Here is a 23,705-nt window from a genome sequence, read left to right on the forward strand (position 1 = left end):
TAGGTCACTGGGTTTTGAATGTGATGCCAAATGAGAATCTCACCAGTACAGAAACTTTGAAAATGACAACTAACTTAATCCCTCAATTTAAATAAAATAATAATAAAAAAATCTAATGATATTTCACTCAAGAATCAGAGCTTTTTACGAGACCTGTTGCCAATATTAGTGTCTTGGAATGATCTCATCTTTCATCTTGGCTAAATTCCAACACACAATTTCATTAACCCAGGTACTGCAGGTGATAAAACTCATTTTTCCCTAAAGAGACAGCTAAAAAGTACCAGTTATACATTTATGAAGTACCAGCAATCAAAATTATGGATTTTCTAAAAGGTTTTTAACTACTTTTATTGAAAGGAAAATCGCTGTCTCAGACTTTTGTGACACTACTGCTAATAATAAATTTTACCATTTAGACATGGCCATAATATGGCAGACAGTGTCAATAAAAGCATGGAGTAAAGATGATCCCTATCTTTTAAGTAATGCCTTCTAATTACACACCGGAAATGATCACGTGAAATACCTAAGCTACCTAATGGCTCTTAAAATATATTAACACACAACACTGTACCTATAGTGACAAAATGTACTGTATATCCATGAGCAGCTATATGTAGAATTATTTGCATGAGTAGACATTCGAAAATTTTTCTGATGCTTTCAAAGCCTACAAGAAAAAAATTACATTTCATTTGCATTTCTGACTAAAATCTGTTTGCTCGGAAAAAAAAAATGCGTTCAAATGTTATTTGCTTCTTTTTGAGCAAAGTGGTGGCATTGGGCCTGTTATCTTTGGCAAACTTGTCTTAACTTTTCTATCTAATATTTTATAGATCACTAGAGGGCACTGTGGTATTTAGGCCACTGACCTCTGTGAGTACTTGGGAAGGTCTTGAACTCCTGAACAATGTCAGAAAGGTGAAAGGTGAGATTTTTGGGGGGGAAAAAAAGGTTTTTTGGTAGCATCCAATTTTCCTTTTTCTAAAACAACTAAAAATGCATGATAAATGGAAAAGTCAAATTCAAATTCATAAAAATGTTAAGCTCATTTTGTAATACTCAGACGTCACCTAGGATCTGATGGGGAAAATTTTCATTCTCGTATTCTTGAGATTTAAATGGTGGGGCTGGAATCCAATTTACATACACCCACATTATAGATGGCTATTCCTTCTACATGTGCTCAGGTCCGTACTAACTACAGCTAATTTCACTGCAGAACATTCAGGCGTGCAAACTGAGAGCCACAAATGGGTTTGAAACAATTTATGATATCCGGCCTCCTTTGACATGTATTAGCATATACCTGGTTTCTTTAACATACACTTTGTTTTTCCAAAACCACAAACATAGTTGCTGGAATTTCATGTGGAAGTGCTTAAGGGGCTGAAAGTTAACACCTTTGTGATCCTCGCAGCCTCACGGTGGCTGTTAAACAAAAGCCTCTTTGTCGAGGCTTTCTTGAAATGTTTTCTTAACATGTTCCAAGTAGTTTTAGGCAGGGAACTAAAGTAAACAAGATGTTACCATGATAAAAACACTTGTGAAAACATTACAGAGAACACTTAGTAGTTTCTTTCACATAAAACTCTTCACAGTTTTGAAACGTAAAATTCGCACAAAAAATTTTTTTTAAAGCAATTACCAATGAAATGTCCTCTACTGTCTATAGCCCTCTACTTTTTTGAAAGTGTCAAAGTTTGACCTCTGGCATTTTCTTTCAACATTTCTCTCCTTGTTTCCTATTACAGCCCATATAACATCTATTTTGGTTTTAATAAATACTATACACCTGACTAATCTGCAAAGGAGCTTTTGGTTTTTTTTGTTTTGCATGGTGCTTTTCTTCAGGAGAAATAACCAAAAAATGGAAACAAATAAACAAAAAAACCCCAAGTTCCTTTCAAATGGAAATCAAGCAAAGATACAAATTATAATTTTATTAGATGTTACACAAATGACCATCTAAAAGAAAAGCTAGGGTGAAAGGTATTTTCTCCAAGCACATAAGAGTATCTGGTATTTGTGAAACTATGGTTCTGTGTCTGATTTTACAGTCTACATCGGAAAGAGGAAAATGTGGTCACGATTTAACCTTCAAATCCACTCCCCACCTTGCCAAAAAATTATGAGTCTCTTTTCGAAAAGAATAAGGGAAGAATTATCCATGTTTTTTACTGGTAAAGACTGTGTTCAACCTGGTTTGAAAGAAAAAAACTAATCTGAGCGGGGAGAATGGAGAACCCCAGGAGCTTCACCTATCCGGATGGCGCTGGGCTTGTTTTTGTTTTTCTGTTATCTGAGGATTCCAAGCAATGCAGGGCTGGAGGATTTCATTAGAGTTAGCAGGGGCACCTGCTGGTATCAGTTAGCTCTAACGAATACAACAGTCACATGTCAACTCATGGTTGACAGATTTAAAAAAAAAAAAAAAAACAACACAAAACTGCAACTTGTTTTGAGAAAAAACAGGGAAATAAATGTGTCCAATAAACTGGGTATCTGCTGATTCTGATAAAGTGTCCCTCTGTTGGCTGTGAGGGAAAAACAACAGGATGGTTATTTGTGCAGTATTTATCTGTGAAATCAAGGGCCCTGTGGTATACCTCACCTTGGGAACAAACACTGCTGAACGGTCACAGAAAAGTATCAAATCTCTGTTTTTGATTTATCAACAGTTATAATATTTCTTTTTCAGGAGGGAAAAAAATTTGCCTCGTTTTCAGACTTGTGAATACCTCCCCCCTTCCTTTAACTCCTCTTTGTTAACATTGGCATTTTATTGTCAGATATTTTTATCCTGAATAACTGATCCTGGTCTCTCTAAAAGTTACATTGTACTGGCCTGAGCAACAGAAGATCAGAAAACAGTTACCAAGCAAAGTTACTTTCACCTCTCATGCTGAACCCTAAAAACCAGGTGAAAAGAACCCAGGTCCATTTAAGTATAAAAACTATGGTTGGTGAATGAAATAACAGGGCAAGAAATGCATGGATATTTTCCCAAAATATGAATAAAATTAAAGGCTCTGGGAATTCAAACTAAAATAACACAGTACAGCGATGCCCAAGGAACTGCAAAAAGATTTCTCAGCTAAAATGTGATGACACCAAAAATTTTACTCTGGGTCAGAGGCCAGCAACCTGGTCCAAGGGACACAGCCACACCCATGTGGTCCCATGGCTGCTTTTGTGCTACAACAGTAGAGGTGAGAGCAGTTGTGCCTAACATATTTATTGTCTGATGCTTTACAGAAAAAGTTTGCCATTCCTTGCCCTAAAATCACATTCAACTGTGTGGGATTTTTTACCAGAAATTTGTGGTAAAAAAAATTATATCAAAGAAGAGTCTTTTCGGAGACATCAAAACTGCATAGTTACACAACCCCTTTCTCCTAGGTACAAAGTCAGCAATGTTTGGATGTTTTAAATTTTCCTTCTTTAAAAATTTAATTAATTAGATAAGAAGTACGAACATTTTTAAAGAGTGCCTAGCATGGGCTAGGTACTTTACATGATGTACCTTTTAATTCTAACAACCCTAAGAGGTGGTTGCTATTATTGTCATCCTAAATTATACATGCTGATGATACTGAGGCTTAGAGATGCTGTGTAACCAGCTCAAAGAACACACTAATATTAAGTGGCTTCACTACCCATTCTGCCTTTCTTCAAAGCTTTCTTTATACCTACTGCCTTAAGTAGAAAGCAGAGAGTTAATAAAATGTACTGCTTCTAACCAGGTAGTATTGTGTAGTAGTTAAGAGCAGATGCTATGAAGCCAGAATGCCTGGGTTTGGATCTTGACTCCACTCCTTAATAGCTATGTGACCGTGGGGAAAAATCACTTAACCTCTCTGTGACTTACTTTCTTACCTCGAGGTTGAGAGTCATACTTCAATATTATCACCATTAAATGAGTTATGTATGTAAAGCACTTGGAATTGTGCCTGTTGCACAGTTCAGGGTTATTTAATTATAAACTCTTACCAGGGAAGAGTAAAATTAGGGAATTAGAAGATAGGTTAAAAAAAAAATATATCTATGAAGTAATACCTAAATCAAGGTCAGAGTAATGCTATATTTTGTTAAGAGTGCCCTGTAGAGTCCAGGATATTTGGTATCAATTTACTTAAACCATAAGAAAATATCTCTAAAGAGAGATAGATAATGGAAAAGTGTGCACGGGAAAGAGGTGCTTTCAGAGTCTACAGATCTGGCAATTTGAGAAGAAATGCTTAAAACATCACTTCCCAATAACAATTACTCCATGATGACATCATTCAGAGGCCACGTGGTTTTTTGTTTGAACCGTAAGAAGTTAGATAGCTCTCTGAGACCAGCTCACTGGAAAAAAAGTTGGTTTCATTAAAGCCAATGTGCCTACCCTTTGGACTGCGCAAAGATGTGGAAGACAGGAATCTGCAAGAAGACTATCTAATTTTCCACTACATTAAGCAAGCTACTGAAACCTGAAGACAACTCTGAATTTCCAAGAGCTAAAATCATGCTATAGAAGAAAATCAAAATTCTAAATTTGTCATATGTGGCCAATCAATGTGTAACTCAGGAAAGCACCAAGAGAACTCTGAGTTCTAGAGGGTTTTAATTAATTTAACATTTACTCTCCCTTTGCTGGTTTATAGTACTAATTTTTTACTCTGGGGAACAAAGCATCTCATCCCTAACTCCCATATGGTTCATGTGGATTGAACATCTTCATCTGCTCTGGAGGTGGGTATAAACACCTGTGAATGGCTCAAAGCTAGAACACGTGACTCAATCTGAGCCAATGGCAGTCTGCCCCCGACTTTTTCTGGAAAAGAGATGCATTCTGGGATTGATAAATTTGTGACCAGTAAATCTGTCTTCTTCAATCAGTTCTGCTTAGAAAGAGTCCAAGAATGAAGGCAACAGAAAAGAAAAGAGAGCTAAGAGACAAAGAACCAGAACTCCAACAACCTGTTTAATTAAGCATCTGGATGCAGCCACGCCTGAAGTTAACTACACCATTGGCCTTCCTAGTTACAGCAGCCAATTATCATCTAGAATCACCCACCCCTCACTTCTTTTTTGGCTTAAGCCAACTTAAGTTGGGGTTCTACAGCTTTCAAACAAGTCTTATGATATATATATAAGTCGACAAATAAGTACTAGGAAATAAGCAAGCGTTGCAGGTTCATAATGGGCATGCCAATTCGACTGAGCAAATATAAACTGACAACATGTCATGTCATGTGTAAAATCAAAATATTTGATAGGTGGTTTCCTATACAAAAGCCAGACTCCTGATACCTTAAAAAAGAGCTTTTTTTTTTTTCCATAGGAATCAAGTCTAGGCACCAATTCTAAAGCTCTTTAGATTCTTTTTCTTTAGTACTAAATGTGGTTTGAAACTGTACTGTCTCCTTGTGGAGGTATTCCTTCATACACACACACAAATTGATACATGTCACCAAGAATGTTGACAGCAATTTTATAGTTCTAAAAACTTCATAAAAAGTAATCATTTATCAAACGTATATACAACTGAAATTAGCAGCAATATATTTATCAAAGCTGGCACTGGTGCAGAAGGTGAAATCAGAATTTAAAAGTGGTTTTTGCCAAGACCTTTTAATCTCAATACCTAAACAGGAATTGGCAAATGATTAGGAAATAACAAAACACAGATTCTATACTGAGTGATTTATGAGAGAATAAAACCCAACAGCACTAACATGAATCATAATAATTGCAAAAGGCTGTTGCTTAACTTAAAGTATCACTGCTCTTGATTGCTGATATTTAGAAACAATTTTAGGCATCTTAAAAAAAAAAAACAACTGCACTTAAGTTTTTCATGACCATATAATGGTCTTAAAGTAAAATGTTAAAGATAGGAAACTATGAAATAGAGTCACAGATTTACATTCATTAATGAAAAAATGACAGTCACCAAAATCTCTTTGCAGGCAACACTAGCTATATCTCCCAGTGTGGCTTTAATATAATATTTGCATCCAGATCCCTAAAGATAGATACGGAGATTGTTTTAACAATATAAAGATCACACAAAACCAGTCATTTCCATGTATACCAGCCTGCCTCTATTTCCTGGGGCTTGAATGAGTGAGAAATCAGGGAAAGACCTGCCAACGCTCAATTTATAAACCAGCATGTATCTAGATATGTAGGAGCCATATATGTGTATATGTTTGATTGTTGCATGATATACAAATATATTAATGTATTGGCATATTCAGTCTACATGTCAATGATTCAATGATAATATCAATATATTTGAGATGTCAATAATGCAGGGCAGTTTAGTCTACATTTTTTTCAAGGACAAGGTACTATAAGTAAGGGAAATATTAAGATGCAGTGCAGAAGCGTTTCACTAATTTTTACAGTACTAATTTTTTACTCTATCAGAAGACTAACATACTTATTTTCAGAGATATTCTACCAGTGTTACAGATTCAAATGGGATAACCTAAGTTTTAGTCATATTTTAATCGCAGAAATTGAAATTACTCCATTCTCCCTATAAGGACAAGACGCTGAACAAAAATCAACACCAGTATAGAAAGATAAGAATTGTTTTGGCAGCATTTCCTCAGCACCTATTTCTTACATTTATGAAGTCATCTGTGCTAAAAACAATGAAGAGCTGCAATTGGTCAGTAATTGATACCAATTTTATAAAATTAGAATGAGTATGTCATTGATTTAGTATCTAGGGACATGAATAAAAGTGAAAACTAAATTATTGCCAAGTATAATACTGGGAGAATTTTTATTTAATCTCTGTCATTTTAAAAATAATGGGTAAACACAGGCTCTTACTAAGAGCATCAAAACTGCCATTGTGTATATACTTTTTCCTCTTGGCAGTTCAACCCTCAATAGATTTTGTAACTGTTCTTATGACAGTATGCCAGACCTTGTGATTTAGTGTCCACTCTCAAAATAGTGGTGTGAAACCCTCCATCAAAAAGGCATTTTATGAGGAAAAGCATGAACAGTGGGAGGTGATGGCTATGTAAAAGAAGAAAGCAATATAAAATCATTCTTACTTTAGAAATGATTGGAAATCTTCGCACACTGCTTCACAGCCTGGCCACTTGCACACACCATGTCCATAGAGAGGATGGCTATGGGGATGCTCCTCATGGGACAAACTGAAAGAAAACACAGAGGATGAGAGAATGAATTTGCGGCCAAGAACCACCCCACCAGACATGAAAGGCCAGAGAAACCCAAAAGCCAAAAGGGAACACGAATGAATCTGGGACTTCCTCTTCCCATGGATTTTACTAATTAATTCTGCATTGTCAGTTAAAAGCAAGAGTTATATCCCCAAATGTGAACAGTCCAATGTTAGAAATACACACCGTGTATGAAAAGTGACAGGATTTCATTAGAGGCAAAGCTCTTTACTCAGACTGTGAAGGATTCTTTAAGAAGCTAGAATTTATCTTTTAATCTCATAATAAAAATTATAAAATCTGTACTTGATTTTGAGATTTTCTTACTGTTTTCCACCCAGATTAATTTTCGTTTTCCCTTCCTCCATAAACTATTTTTGCATAATTCGGGCAATCTTTTCATAAGTTAATGTTATCGAGCAAATAGTGCAATTAAATAATTTAGACTAAAATAATTTATAAAAACAAATATATCCAAATAGATGATTAGATTAAAAGTGGGGATAGCTAACAGTGGCAAGAAGATTGCACATTACTGACACCAAGCGTGAGAAAAAAAACTTGCCAAGAACACGAAGGGGTTAATCCTCCATTGGGGTTCCAATCAATATGTAATGACTTGGCCACACGGATCCAGTCATGGGATGCTTTGATCCACACCACGTGGTGCTTGGGGAAGTGTACCTGTTGTGCTTGCTGATGAACAATAGTCTCAAATATTTTCTCTATTAGATTTCTGCATCCAGACTTCTTTCAGACAAAATATTTTTACAGTCGTTTCTATAACCTTAGATTCCATCAAATAGAAATATAAAACTAACACTGAAAGTTGTGTTTTGTATGCAAGCACATTCTCCTCAAGGAAAGGGCCATTTAGCTACTTATTCCACTGCCTCTTCTTGACTTTGAACTTCAAGCAGTAAATTACAAATACACACACATACATATACACACAGTCCTATATTTTATAATACCACCAATATATGTATTCACATATCTTACTGATTCACATTCACAGAGTAGACATACACAAATGCCACTTGGCCCCGGCTTATAACGTAATTAATCCACAGTGAGCATTAACATTAAACATACACATACACAGCAACTACAACTTATCAAAGATTGACAGGTCTCTCTATGGCTTTTAAATAATTTTGCAGGAAATCTAATATAATTTAAAAATAATATATTTCTATTTTCCTTAAAATAGAAGATGAATCTGGGACCCCCCCCCCAAAAAAAAAACTGTACAAAACTTAACTTATGAAAGCACTGAGCGGTGTTCCTCATGAGAGAAAATAACACAAGTGAACTAAGGTAGCTATAGTGAGACTTATAAAAACCAATGATAAAAGGATATTCTCTAAGCAGTTAAGAAGGGTAAAATTCCATTAGACTGAAAGAAAGAATTGTTACCTCTCCATGTTCATCTTCAGATTTTTTAAATAAATAAAATAGATATGACCATATAAAATGATTGTTATTTAAACTTATTATGGTAATCACTTTGATTATGTAAGTCAAATCATTATGCTGTACAACTTATACAATGCTGTGTATCAATTGTACCTCAATAAAACTGGAAAAATAGATAGTATACAATAGAATTTTAAAAATTACTGATAATATTTGAAATTAAAGAATCCTTCTAAATACTGGAATTCTCGGATATTCTGAAAGAAATAATTTAAAAAGAAAATGTTATTACCAATAGCTTAAAAAGAATGGGATAAAAACCTAACTACAATAATAACTACTTAAAGTATTTTCACAATGTTAAAAATTAATGTTTGTTGTAGAAAAATTGGAAGTTAAAAATAAAAAATTGCCTTGAAACATATACATATACACACGTTTTCGACAAATTAAAGCATGAAGATTTATATTCTTTTATATTTAGAACAATTTTAAAAATAATTTCTCATGTTATCAATTAGTCTTCAAGGACCTTATTTACCGATGCATAACAGTCTATCATATACCATCTTAGCTCTAGTTACATGCCAAAGTTTGACTAACCTTATTTTTCTATTTTACACACTGAGAATTTATAAATAAAACTTACCAGGCTGAACATCACAGTATAAAACTGGTTTTTACCAGAAGATACATTCAGAGAAATGGGCTCACTCAGTTAATGAGTACTAATTTTTAAAATTTGCTATGAACATTCTATCAAGTTCCTCTTGGCATGCTATATGACGAGTACATTCTTATACATATTTTTGTCTGATTCTTTAAGTTGGAAACCTGAAATCTTAACAAGTAAGGCTATAAAGTTAATATCAATACAGGTGTACCTCAGCGATGTGGAGGGTTCTGTTCCAGACCACCACAATAAAGCGAACATTGCAATAAAGTCACACAATTTTTTTGGTTTCCAAGTGCATATAAAAAAGTTATGTTTATACTGAACTGTAGTCTATTAGGTGTGCAACAGCATTATGTCTAAAAAAAAAAAAACCAATGTACTTACCTTAAATAAAAAATACTTTATTGCTAAAAAATGCTAACTATTATCTGAGCCTTCAGCAGTCATAATCTTTTGTGGCAGGGTTGCCACGCACTTTCAATTTGTAAAAAATTAAATAAAATATTATCTATGAAGCACAATGAAGCAAAATAGAATGAGGTATGCCAATAGCTAAAAACAGCAAATAGTTATCCTGTGCTTTCTGAGTTAAGCTGAGTGTTCTAAAAACTGTAGTATGAAAGGAAATATGCATTCACTAGAGGAATTTATGACTAGAAATAAAATGTACATGATTTAACATGACATTTGCCACTTGCTCCTCACCTCCTTGTTTTTTGGTTAACATATCTGTGAGGGCTCAATGGTCTGAATAAAAACTACTCTGCTCCAATAATTTATTTTAATTCAACTTGGTATCCTTATTTCTAAGTAAGGAGAGATGACAATTGACTTAAGGCCTCAGAAGGACAACCAGTGACACCTGAAGTCTAGAAAGTCAAGTCCTCACACACACATACATAGTTACACACTCAGAAGACCTCTTGAAATGTGCCTCTACATTAAAACCATATTTTCATTATAAAAAGATTATATGCTCTTATTAAGTTCACATAACACTGAGACTACTGAAGAAAGTCTACTCCCCACTCTACCCCACCCCCGCTGCACTCCTAATAACCCACCCTAGATAACACTGCTAACATTCTGGTACATTTTTCTTCAAATGTATTACTATTTGACAAAAATGGAAACATATATTCATACTACTGTCACTTGCCTTTCATTTTTAATATATAACTGGATACTTTTAAATATCCAATTGTCTGAAATAAAGTGCTTGGCACTGGAAGCAAAAGAAATAGATTTGGCAGTAGTACCCTCAAAGAACATCTCTGGAAAAAAATAAAAAATACTGTAATAATTGTTGCCTCTAGGGAGGGGTTCTGGGAGTCAGGGCGGTGGGGAAACTGAATTTTCACCATATCGTTTTTTGTTTCCTTGAAGTTTTTATTTTGTGCATTATATAAATTTTTTGCTGATGCAACTGTTAATTTTTCACATAAACACATGCATATACAGACATGGAAAAATCAAGCGCTATGCAGGTCTCGATTTTTAGACTGCAGTTTGCTCTGACAGTGGCATAGCAATGACTGTACACTCACTGCATGTGTGGCTGAGTCTCACTTCTGGCCTTTCCGTCATTCTGTTTGAAGCGCCATCAGACACCACCAGCTGTACTTCTGAATGGGAGCTTTTCTGTTTCATCAGAAAAGTGGAACAAACATTTATATTCTGACTGCCTTTTGGGACTTGCCAAAAGGGACAAGAAGGGAAATTTAAAAATGAGGGAAAGTATGTTTTTAACTTGAATTAATTAGAACTACATTTACAGAATGAAACATGGTGGCAAAATGACAATGTGAGCATCTGATGGTCGAATAAAGCCTGTGAGCCTAATCATTTAAATCAATTGTTCAATGTGAGAAGTTATGACTTCTGGAAAGCTGTCCCATCAGTGATAAATAAAGATGTTTTGGGTTTTGAAAGGATTTAAACATGTTTGCCTCCAAATTAAACTTTTTAAAATTTACAGTCAATTGTTTAATAAACTGTTTCTTATTATAAACTTCCAGGTTGAAAATTCCTAGGGAGAGGGATCACATCTAATTCATTTCCACATATTCACTACCTCACACAAAATGTGAGCTCAATAAATGTTAGAAAGATACATGAATGAACAGACAATAAATAATTACTTTATTCTGTTTAATTTCTATACATTCAACTGTATATCCACATTTTTTTCATTCTTGAAGGTAAAGACCGTTTTTATTATTATTATTTTTGAAGATAAAGATCAGAATGATGCCAATACACTTGAGAAAATGGCATTCTGATACTCTCTATTAATTTTATTCTGAATATCGAGAAAAACCAGTTGATTTAAATTTCTCTTGATAATCCTTGATATGTAAAAATTAAATGTTTCTAACGTAATAGTGATAACATTTCAGATTAGAAAGAACAAACTTGCCATGAAAAGTATAATTACACACAAATATGTAATAATTATTCCTGACATTATATGATACTAAATACAGTATATTTTCAATATGATGTAATGTCATTTTTGACATTTATTTAAAACCTTTTTCTGTTTATTCTTTTCTTATCAAAGTACACCAGCCAGAGACTTAACTTTAACACTGACTTTAGCCTCTGAGAAAATTTTGTGTAATGATTATGGTTCTTTAATGATTAGTATTCACTATTACCTTCCTAGGTTCACTAATTAACAAAAACTCAAAACTAGTATTATTAAATTCATCTGCTAAAACTAAGAACAACTTCTCGTTTTCCGTCTGTAGTCTTCCATGGCCCTCACACTATTTATCCTGTAAGCTAGGTTTCCTTGTGGCAACCAAGAGAATAATCTTTGAAGGAGAGGAAAAGAATAAGCAACCTGCTATACCCCGAGACATTCCCTGCCAATTTAAACTATTCTTTCCCCTGAAGCCACCTAGCTTTTCCTGTTGTGCCCTGACCCAAGTTCTCATGCTGGTCTTCTAAGTCTCCCTCCATTTTTTCCCTTTTCCAAACTAATCTGTTTTCTTCCTCTCTAAATGTCAAATTCATCTGTAACAAAAGGCTACATCTGTATTGATTAGGGTTTACAGCTCCTCTCCTCAAACTCCCAGGAAAAAATGACCCAAATTAAAAATTGTATTTTATTTCACTGGCATGTTATTTGACAAATTAAGTTATGGAAGACTGTTGGTCATTTTCCAGTCACTCAAAATTGTGGAATATGTTTTCTTTCATAAATTTTTTGAGATATTCATATACCATATGATTCAAAGTGTATAATTCAGTGGTTTTGAACATATTCACTAAGTTGTATAACCATCAACACAATCTAACTTTAGAGCATTTTTATCAAACCAAAAATAAATCCTATACCCATCAGCAGTTATTCTTCCCAAACCCCAGCCCTTAACGACCACTAATCTACTCTCCATTTCTAGAGATTTGCCTATTCTGGACATTTCCTATAAATGGAATCATACAGTATGTGGTCTTTTGTGTCTGGCTTCTTCTGCTTAGCATAATAGTATGGAGGTTCATCCATACTGTGTAGCAAGTATTAGCAGTTCATTTCCTTTTTATGGCTGAATACTATTCCATTGTATGTATGTAACATCTTTTACCCATTCATCGACCGATGAACATTTGAGCTGTTTCCATATTTTGGCTATTGTGATTAGTGCCAATATGAAAATGCATGTTCATGTACTTGTTTGTTTTCAATTCTTTTGGGTATACATCTAAAAGTAGAATTGTTGAGTCATGTGGTAATGCCACAGTTAACATTTTGAGGAATGGTCAGACTATTTTCCAAAGTGATGCAAAGTGGTGCCTTTTTGTGCTTGTGATTTGTATTTCCTTAATAATTAATGATGTTGACATATTTTCATGTACTTCTTGACCATCTGTACATCCTCCCTAGAGAAATGTTTATTCAATCCTTTGCCCAATTTAATATTGGGTTATTCGTCTTTTTACTATTGTGCTGCAAGGGTTTTTTTTTAAACATTCTGTATGCAAGTCCCTTATCAGATATATTATCTGCAAATACTCCCATTTTGTGGATTGTCTTTTCAGTTTCTTGATGCTGTGCTTTGAAGCAAAAAAGTTTTAAATTTTGATGAAGTCCAATTTATCTATTTTTTTCTTTGGTTCACTATGCTTTTGATGTGACATCTAAGAAACTATTGACTAATCCAAGATCATGAAGATTTATTCTAATGTTTTCTTCTAACAGCTTTAGTTCTCATATTTGGATCTATGACCCATTTTGAGTCAATTTTGTAGATGGTGTGAGGATAGCGTCCAACTTTATTCTTTTGTATGCTGTCCCAGCACCAATTGATTACAAAGATTATTCTATCCAAATAAATCGTCTTAGCACCTTTGTCAAAAACAAAATGAATATAAACATAAGGTTTGTAGTATTTTTGTACTTCATTTTTGTTAGATTTTTTTTCCCTAAAATATTGCTTGTGTTCTCAGAAGAATACATTATTACGTAACTTTTGATGTTACATTAAATTATAAAATAACTTTTAAAGTCTGATGGGAGACAGAGATGTATATTACATAAAAAATTAAAACTTAGCATCTAAACTTTTTGAATGACCAGGGCCTGGGGGCAACTGTGTTTCCTAATACTGTTGAGCCTTTGTGTGCCCAAAAATCTTTTCTAAATATGCTTTGTGGTTCCCTTTGCTTAACACATAAATGGGGTGTAATTTAACATTTTATTGAGCATCAGTACTATTTCTCTAAGGGGAGGGGAGGGAGCCCAGTGAATGAAGACCTCACTTCTCATCACAGCTGTGCTAATAACCAGGACCCTTGCAAGTCATTTAACTACCCTCCCCTCCACTTCTGCATCTGAAAACTGAAGGGAATCGCACAAGATGGCCTATGTTGCTCCTGGCGGAGGCAAAACCTCTACTAATCTTCTATTAAGATTATGCAGATAATGGGGGAGGGGGATGAAGAAGGAGCAGGTTGAAAGAATGAATGAGGTCTGCACCTTCCAGTAAGGAGTAACAGAGTCCTTACCACTACTGTGGAGCAGGGAGCTGTGCCTTTCTAAACCATTCCCCATACCCTGAAAATATATACACCAAAAAGTACAACTAATCCCCTTTGTCACCCCCTTTGAATTAGAAGCAGTTCTGCTTCCCTCCCCCTTCCTCACTGGCCATGTTCCTCTTTCCCACCATTTGGCCTATCATCCAGCCAACCAATGTTAATGGAATGCTGACCCTGAGACAGGCACCCAGGATACTGATGATGAGGACTAGTCTGCTGACAAACCACCTCTGTGCCTCCCTATGGCTCGTCTCTCCTTGTCTGTCTGCCTTCTGTCCAATTCTTTGGTCTCAAATCCATGTGTACATGCTTCTTTATGTTCACCCCACATCACTGTCACAGCTACAGAACCTTCCCCTCTCAGATCTGCCACAGCCTAGGACTTTGGCTGGTTGGGAAGGGGGTGCTCAACCCCCACCAAAACATGAAACTCCTCCAGATACCTCGGCTTTCCAGAAAGGTGTTCTCTTAATGAAGTTTCAGGACTACTTACGAAAGTGCCTATACATTAATCTGTGATCGTAATAGTGTCAGTGGAAACCACTATTATTTTAAGACTTCTCCTTTCCTTTGCTTAATTCTTTAATGACTTACACAAAAATGATCCCACTTTTTCCATTTCTCTCTCTTCACTTTTTACTTCCCAGCCTTCTACTTTGTTGCCATATCCTACTTCCAACGAAATTTCAAGTATCCTATCAGGCACTTCTTAGGGTTAAACATGGGAGTATGAATTTGAGTTCTAGTGATAAAATTGATATATGATAAATAGTCAGACCAGATTTTCTATACGAAAATTTCAAGAACTAACTGATGTGAAATAGGTCAACTTGAATATACCAAACTCCAGGCTAGGTGGCCTTATGACTTGATCACAGTTTACCTTATAAAGAAGATCAATGCTGATTCACAATAGCAAAAGAGATTACTTAAATACTTAGCATGATTTTCTATTTTCGTTTTTATTCTTCTGAATCTTTCATATGATTGTATACAGCCTCAAAATCGGCCTCAAATCCCAGTCTCTTGTAGAAACTAAAATGACAGGTCAAGTGTCTTCATGTGTTATCCTGTAGTATCAGGGGGAAAGGGGTTTCATGCCTGCCCACAAAAGCACAAATGATATGTGGGGACAGAGGAAGTGATGAAAGCACTGCATCTTTTTTTCTGGTAACTTTGTAAATATGACCTTTCCCCTTTAACTTTCACTGAAAACACTTGGAGAAGCAAACGGGCTTCTTATTTCACATTGAAGAGAGTTAAGAGACCACTTAGATATCTCATTTCTCACATACTCCCTTAATTTTTTCTTTTCACTCATTATAGAAATATGCTATCTTACATGTTTATTAATCATTTTTTCTTAAAGTGACTTGGCAATCAGCTCCACAATCTTAACAGAAAAAAAAAGGATGTCTTATTAAAGTCTATTAAAGGGCCCAGCCTAGAGTAATGAATGATGGAGTTCTCTACAAACTGGCACACACATGCTTCTCTATTTTCCACTCTCATGCAGGGAATCCTTGACTCTCCTTCCCCGGAACGCTCATCATCTCAATTTTCTGCTGCTTTTCAAATCATGTTTAATTAAAGGATTTCACATTCCCTTGTGATATGATATTCATGAGTAAAACTTGTGATTGGAGTGACCGTGAATTAGTCTATTAAGCGCCAGATTTGTGCTTTTAAACAAGGATAGCGATTACTGTTATATCATCTGCTCTCACGATTGTGCCTGGAGATGGGAGGGCTACCTTAACTAACTTTACATCTGAAATATAAGCTATTAACCATTTATGTCCAGGGTTCATTTTTTCTCAAATTACAAATTACCCTGAGAGAAAGAAAGGGTCATCTTTTTGCAATGCCCACCCCCCCCCCGCCCCCAAGGCATGGCCCACTAAAGTGGAGTGCTTATAAATACTCTCCCTTCTGTGGTTTCATATTCACGTGTATACTGAAAAAAAATTTGACTACTATAACAGATTTGCGATTTTTCAGTGGTAACCTTTTATGAAACCTATTAGGTTAATTTTGAGGAAAATAATAAGTAAAAGGTAGTAATAGGTATATGCAGATATGGCAAACATTGAACAGAGCAGGAGAATGACTTAAAGATTGCTGACTGGGCCTAAACGATTATAGTTGTGTGTCTAAGGCTAAGAACACACCGTCTTCCTTTTTCCCTTGCTATTCCTAGAGGAGAACTTCTCAAATTTTATCATGGATATAAATCACCTGGATATCTTTTTACCGTGCAGATTCTGATTCAGTAGTTCTGGGGTAGGGCCCAAGACCGTGCATATTCCTCAAGATCTTGGCTGATGCTGGTGGTGTTGGGTTCTGGACCACGACTTGAGTACTACGGATCTTGAGAATTCTCTGTTCTATATCTGATCTAAAAAGGACTGTGCTTGAAGAAACATTTGCGAGGTGCTCTTGTGGGTTGAAAAGCAAGATGGAGATGGATAAATATGGGAAAGAGTGGTACGAGGCAACCAAACCAAGCAATAGCTGCAAATTCACAAAAATGCTTGTTGGCTCTAAGTTATTCAGGAGTTACACGCAAGGCTGCTTTTTAAAAAAATATAACAAAACAGGTAAGACTGAAGGAAGTTAGCACAGGGAAAAGGTCATTTCCTGTTTCTGTTTAACAAACACCAATTTTACATTATCACAAATCTGTTGAGTGACTGGTCAATGAATAATGTTTGCCAGATATTTCACTGACCAAGAATACCCTGGCCTATATACTGCTGAATCAGTGGGCCTGACAACAACTCAAACCATAACAGTTCCCAAACTCTAGGTCTGCCTTAGGTATCCTCTAAGCCTGGGTGGTGATCCTGAACCTGGAAGTGGAGGGCACGGGTAAATAAGCAGAGTCTTGAAACTTTTTAGGAAGAAAGTGATCGATTTGGGCTTTTCTAGGAAACCGGGGTATACCATGAAAGCAGGGTTCCAATCCAGTTAGCATGGTTCCAAATTCAATCATGGTAACCTCTCCTCAGCAAAAAGGAAATTCTACCAAAATATCCCAATATGTGATATGCACTAACTCAATGGTGGCCTGCACAATGGCAGGTGGAGCAAGAATATTTTTAAAGACTGGCAGATTTATTTTAATTTGTATTAGACAAAAATATATCTAGCATCTGCAATCTCTGAATTCACAAATACCACTTCTTAGGATCAAGGCTCATTACATCTAAATTAAAAAATAACTCGATTTTAAGAAAGTAATATAAACAGTAATGTTAGAAGTATGGCAATTTCATGACAATGGGGCACATATTCGAATGACTGAAGTTTTGAAAACCAAAAGCTCAAGAAGTATTCTTACAGGACATCCAGGGTATGGCTGGATTCGCTTCCTGAGTTGATAACGATCCAGTGGCAGGTCTCTGAAGACACACTTCGATTTGAATTTTCAATGGGGAAGGAAGAGTCTCGGAGTCATCCTCAACTTATGGGACAATGATCCACAAATGCCACAATAGCAGAGTGCAGTACATCCCATGTTTCTAGGACTAGAGCTTATCATTCAGGATCTAGGAACATCTCATGTGTAGGTTGTTGTGGTGACTAATAAATTGGCTGCTTTACCAACGGTTAAGAACCTGAGGTTGGGGGCCATGATAGGCAATAAGTTCGGCAAGTTACTTTTTCACAATCCACATCTCCAATCAGTCCCACCTCCCTTTTCGGCTACCCTGGGCAAAACATGCCATCTTGGTGCCCAGGTGCTAGGAGTATATGGGGCACGGCAGGACAATGGAGTCAATGAGAGCTCGAGTATCTGAAGCCATGTGATGCATTCCAATTAGTCAATCACAAAAAGAGCAGATGACAAAGGCAGAATGCCTGTGTTTGCATGGTGCTGAGTGAAGGAATAAATAAAAGACCAAGAAGAGGCAGAGGTCCAGCTATTGTTTCCGACGCCAATAAGGGTTATCCTGAGTATCTATCTAAGTGAGAGTTTGCCACTGGCAGCATTAACACTGGGATCTCCTTAAGAGAAGAGAACGCTTTCCCAAGAGTGGTTGTGCGCAAATGTGTCAATACAGAAGAGGAGCCACTAAGCTAAAAATTATTAACACCAGTAGGCAGGCATTCTCATTATGTCAATGCAAGTGTGTTTGCACTGGTGAGTCACAAGGTCTATGTGGAACCCTGCCCATACGTTAGAAAACCAATACACCCATATGTCCGGCAAATCGAAGAGCATAAGTAGAAGTTCCAATACTAATTCTTCCTATTTGATCCCTCCCTCTAATACTCTATGGACATCAGCACAATTATACTCTAGAACTAGAAGAATCATACAACTGAAGTATGAGGACCAAATGAGAAAGCATTAGATGAAAGAACAAGCAAGCTAAAGATACAAACTGGCTCAAAACCATTAGACACGTGCATTACATTTCCTTAGAATTACTCCCCATTTTATGTAATTACTTTTTATTTTTCTGTAGTACAGGATGCGTCATCAATGTTCGCTGGTTTAAGTTGTATGATTCTTCTCTACCTTTAATTCGGCAGGTTTAAATAAACACCTGATTTGTGATAAGCATGGTGCTAGGATCCTAGGCCAGTGTCTCTAAACTGTGATTCATAAGAAGACCCATGGGTGGGTGGTAAGAGAATATTAAACTTTCTGTATGCATGTTTTAAGGTAATATTAGAACTTTATACATACCTACATGTGTGTATGAATATAGATGTGTTACCCCCAAGCCTCTAATTTCTATAACATAGGTAAAGCATCAGACATGTGTATAATTAATGAGAAGTACACTTAGTAGGGGGTGCACATTCAAAATTTTTAATAATGATGAGGCAAATGAATAATCAAATACCTTTGGAGGTCACTGGCATAGACTGTGACTAAGTTCTCTCCCCTCTGGAAGAGTTTTGCCCAATTCTCCAGCTGGGGGGAAGAGAGAGAATTCAACAGATGGGTGGAACATGAAATGCTGTAATATCTGATCTGAGCATTTAAGTATCAGTAGCAGCTCAACTGCTACAAGGAATAGAATGAGAGCAGGCCGATAACTGAAGCATAAAAAGCATTTTCAGGCATAAAAGAAATTAGAAAGATAAAACTAGAGTGCTTACAAAAGATTTAAAAGTCATTATAAGGATTTTTTTAAAAAGGAATTTTGCTCCATAAAATAGTTTATATTGGGTCATAGTCTTAAGATTTTTCTCTTTGAAATGATGAGTTTTGGCACTGGGACACAGATTCCCTAAGAATAGTAAATAACAGTTATCCAGATCACTTTTCTGTCACTTTGAATAATGGAAGGGGAAGAATGCCATAGTGTAAGTACAGCAGTTGGGATGTTCTAGAGCAGTTCTCAAAATGTGCTCCCTGGGAACCTGTCTGAGGTACAAATTCTTAGGCCCCATCCCAACTTACTGTATCAGAAAGACTACAACTGGGGTTTAGCAATTTGTAGTTTAGCCAGCCCTCCAAGATGATTCTGATGCAAGCTAAAGGTTGAGAATTAACTCTTACTAGAAACCCAAAATTTCTCTTTTTCAGAGTATAAGTATCAACGAAGGCTAACCAGTATTCCTACAGCATTGGTGGCCAAAGAGTAGCAAATACATAAATACTCTTAATGGGTTTTTGATCTTTAATATCTCATTAGTTCACCTTCTAAACATTTCATCTAGTCTCTGCAATGAAATTTAGCACCTCCTGCATGCTGGACTGGCTGTGCTAAATGATCGGGATGTAACAACCGACAGACATGGAACCTTTCCTTCATAGAGCCCATTGTGTTAAAAAAAAAAAAAAAAATCTTACCTGATACATATGTGCGGGTGGAAATACATATACTACAATATGCTACTAGTGCTCATTTGAAACAAATCATACACTGTATCACATTTTGTATATATTCCTATCACTGTATTTATTAGACAATGTTGCCAGTGTCTGTTTCCATGTTTGCCTCTCTAATTAGGTTGTGAGGTCCTAAAGGGGAAGAACTATGTTGTAGTCAATCTTTTAATTCCCAGAACCTATATGATTAGTATATAACAAATGATCAATATATGTGGTTTGAATGAGTTACTTAATAATTAACAATAATCGTTACTATTTGAGTACTTACTACGTGCCAGAGACTATAACGTGTATTAATTCGTGTAACTTCACAGTTAATCTTTGTGGCAAGGCCTCGTATCATAACCATTTCGCAGATGGAAAACTGAGGCACAGCAAGATTAAGTAATTTATGTGGGTAGCCTGTACTGGAATGCAGGCAGTCCGGCTTCAGAGTCCACCCTCATAACTACTGAAGAACACAGCCACACCTTCATTAAATAAGGTATGGGCCATGATAGAGCAAAACATGTTCTCCTTTGCCCCTGCCTCAGGGCCTTTGCTTTTGCTGTGCCCTCTGCCTGAAGGCTCTTCCTTCACTTCTTTACATCTGTCCAAAGAGCGACTTCCTCAGAAAGTTTTTGTCAGACCAACCGATTTATCCAAATAGTAATCTTAGCCCCGCTCTTCCCTGCTTTACTTTTTTTTTTCCAGAAGTTGATTCTATCTGTATTTTTATTATATAATTACCTGTTTGTTCTATTTCTCCTCTGCAACGTCAGCTTCATGAGGACAGACTTTGTCAAGCTCATGGTTGTATCACCCAGAGCCTAGGGCACTTGGAGCATGGATGGAGCTTGTTAAGTTTTGTGGAATGAATGGATACACGTTAGTACTGTCCAGTGACTTCTGTCCCTCTTAGGTACACATTTTTGTTGAACTCTGGTCAACTTCCAATTTATCCATACGTTTCTTTTTAGTTCTGTTTGCACAATCCTATAATTTTTCAAATACCACTGGATTATTCCAGTTCTTGGTGTCAAAATTGTAATTAAACTGCCATTTATTACTCACACTGATCTTTAACACGAGACATTTTGTTCTTGTCATAAACATGACTCATGGAAAAATTTAAGTTGAATATAGGGACTCATATGCACCAGAATATTTCCATTAATATTTAAGACATAAAAAGTAGAGACACAGCCATAGATGCCTGTCTAATTCTAAGGTCTATAGCAATACTTTTGTGGAATTTTAGCCTTTTGTGTTTACAACCTGAAATCCCACTGGATGGCTAAAAAGGCTCCTCTTGGAACCAAAGACCAAATCATTTACACAAACACTTCAAATTTTTCTTTCCTTCTGCCATAACGTACCTTTACACTCAGCATTCACAGCCAAGATGTAAACTATTTTTCAAAGATAAAAAATTTTAAAAGATAAAGAAAAAAAGAAAGGGAGAAAAGAAGGAAAGAAGGAAGAACTCAACTTGCCATTAGACTGATTTCTTTGAAGACTATAAAAGGAATGAAATCTGAAGGTCATAAGAGTGTGTCTATTTATTTAGGGAAGTCTTACAGGTAGTATAAATATCATCAGCTGCAGTTGCTATGGGGTCTGTTTGTTTACCAAACAAGAATACAAATAGTTACACAAAAGCAAAAAAAAAAAAAATTGGGGTGTATAAATGAAGAACTCTTTGCTTTCTGATAAATTTTCCGAAGTGCCTTTTAAAATGTCCCTTTTTTTCAACTTGCTTCCTGGGAAACCTCTGTTTTCTTGATTCTCCTTTTTCAGTTCTAATAACTCCAGGGAATGTTTTACTGTCAGATTTGAGGCTGATAATGATTTTCTTTTCCTTTCCTTTTTTTTTTTTTAAATTTAAGACTTAACAAAACAAACAAAAACAAAAAACTAGCCCAACAATCCAAACTGTACCTTGAAAATAGTTTTCACAATTGAAAATGCAAAAAAAAAGAGAACAAAGGCCACAGAGTTTGCAGAAGAATTCTAGTACAGGCATGCCATCCTTAAACTGAGTTAACTCATGAACCACCACCCAGAAAGGTGGGGTGTGTATGTGTTTTTTTTTTTTAAAAGGCTTTCTATAAACCAGGTATATTTCATGCACCTGAATTATACCCTCCTGACTTAACCATTTTCTTCTAAAAATAAAGCGGGAGAAAAGGAAACCAGAAAGGCTGTTCTGAAATTTCTCAGGTGAGTGTGTGTGGTGTATGTGCATGTTGTAACTCAGATCTACCATAAAACTGTACCATGAGGTTACTGTGAGTGGAAGCCTTCTCTTCACACTACACTGACCCGAGTACCCACCAGGCACAGCCCCAAAGCCTTTCTGTGAATGGGACAGACTGCCATATGGATGAAGACACTGAACAAGCTGTACAACTCTTGGCAACATGTGCCCGGGGGACTGTCCCATATTACTACCACCTGGGCTGTGGCAATTGTGCTCTCTATGTGCAGAGGCACTGAGGAGCCCATCGGGATGTTATTTTTGAGTACATGCGAAAAGGAAAATTACAGTTAAGAGAATTCTCTGGCTAGCATATCTGTTGTTCAATTCCCGAAATAGTTTCCCAAAGGAACGGTTATCTTCTTTATTCACACAGGCAGAAATGACAAGCTGGAACACATATTAACAATTTCCCTTTGTGAGCTTCCACTATTGTTTTAATGAGGAGAATATACTTTATAATATATGTAGGCCCTGACTGATTACAAAAGCGAGTGGAATAAAGAACTTTAGGACTGCTGTACATATGTAACACACTCATTTGCATTACCCCAGTGAGCCAGTCAACAGACCGGAGGCTTTTCAGAAATAGCTGCAGAGAGAGAGCCAGGCTACAGGGTAACGCCAGTGGAAAAGGCATCCTTGCAAGTCTTTAGAAAGAACATGACTTCCAGTTAAGCCTCTTGCAGAGGTCGCCTATCTGCCCCCCTTATTGGATTAAGAACATGGGACTCCTTGTCATTTAAGTGAGAACAGAGTAATACTAGGACTTTGCCATGCCACATGGCTTTTGTAGACCCTTTCCACTTTTGGATGGATCCAATATCCGGCAAAGAAAAATTTTTATTCCTTTAATCCATGTGGCAAAGTATGCATTTCAATAACTCTTTTACAGGTACAAAGAGAAAATCCCAGCACAAGGAACAATGCTATCAGAGTTCCCAAAGACTAGTCCTAACTATTCCTCTACCACATGCTTTCCTTCACAGCCTTGGTGTAGAATAAACATTCAGAAAGCACAGGCCCTTCCACATCAGTGTAAACACCTGTAAATTGGTTGAGTACCAACAAAGGGATTTGGCAGAAAAAAATCTATCAGCAGGAACAACTCATCAGAAAAGAATGTCTACTCTACATAATGTGAGAAACTGGGGGTTCAAATGTTTTGGGAAATATGCACGTTAGACACGAAATGGGCCATCGTCGAAGTTCATGTTATACAATATACCAAGAAAAAAAATTAAAATCGACTGGGTTTAAGAGAAACTT

At 36.2% G+C, this 23,705-nt stretch overlaps 1 protein-coding gene across 7 annotated transcripts in view; it reads right to left on the minus strand.

The window, feature by feature from the left end:
• FOXP1 (forkhead box P1) overlaps positions 1 to 23,705 on the minus strand; it is a 220,418-nt gene that overhangs the window by 47,675 nt on the left and 149,038 nt on the right. For all 7 annotated transcript variants that reach the window (XM_011358495.2, XM_011358493.2, XM_011358494.2 and 4 more), the window contains one exon: positions 7,068 to 7,172. In XM_011358495.2, the coding sequence (XP_011356797.1) occupies positions 7,068 to 7,172 (105 nt within the window). The remainder of the gene's footprint in view (positions 1 to 7,067; positions 7,173 to 23,705) is intronic.

This window comes from Pteropus vampyrus, unplaced genomic scaffold (genome assembly GCF_000151845.1).
Source record: "Pteropus vampyrus isolate Shadow unplaced genomic scaffold, Pvam_2.0 Scaffold41, whole genome shotgun sequence".
Lineage (NCBI taxonomy): Eukaryota > Metazoa > Chordata > Mammalia > Chiroptera > Pteropodidae > Pteropus > Pteropus vampyrus.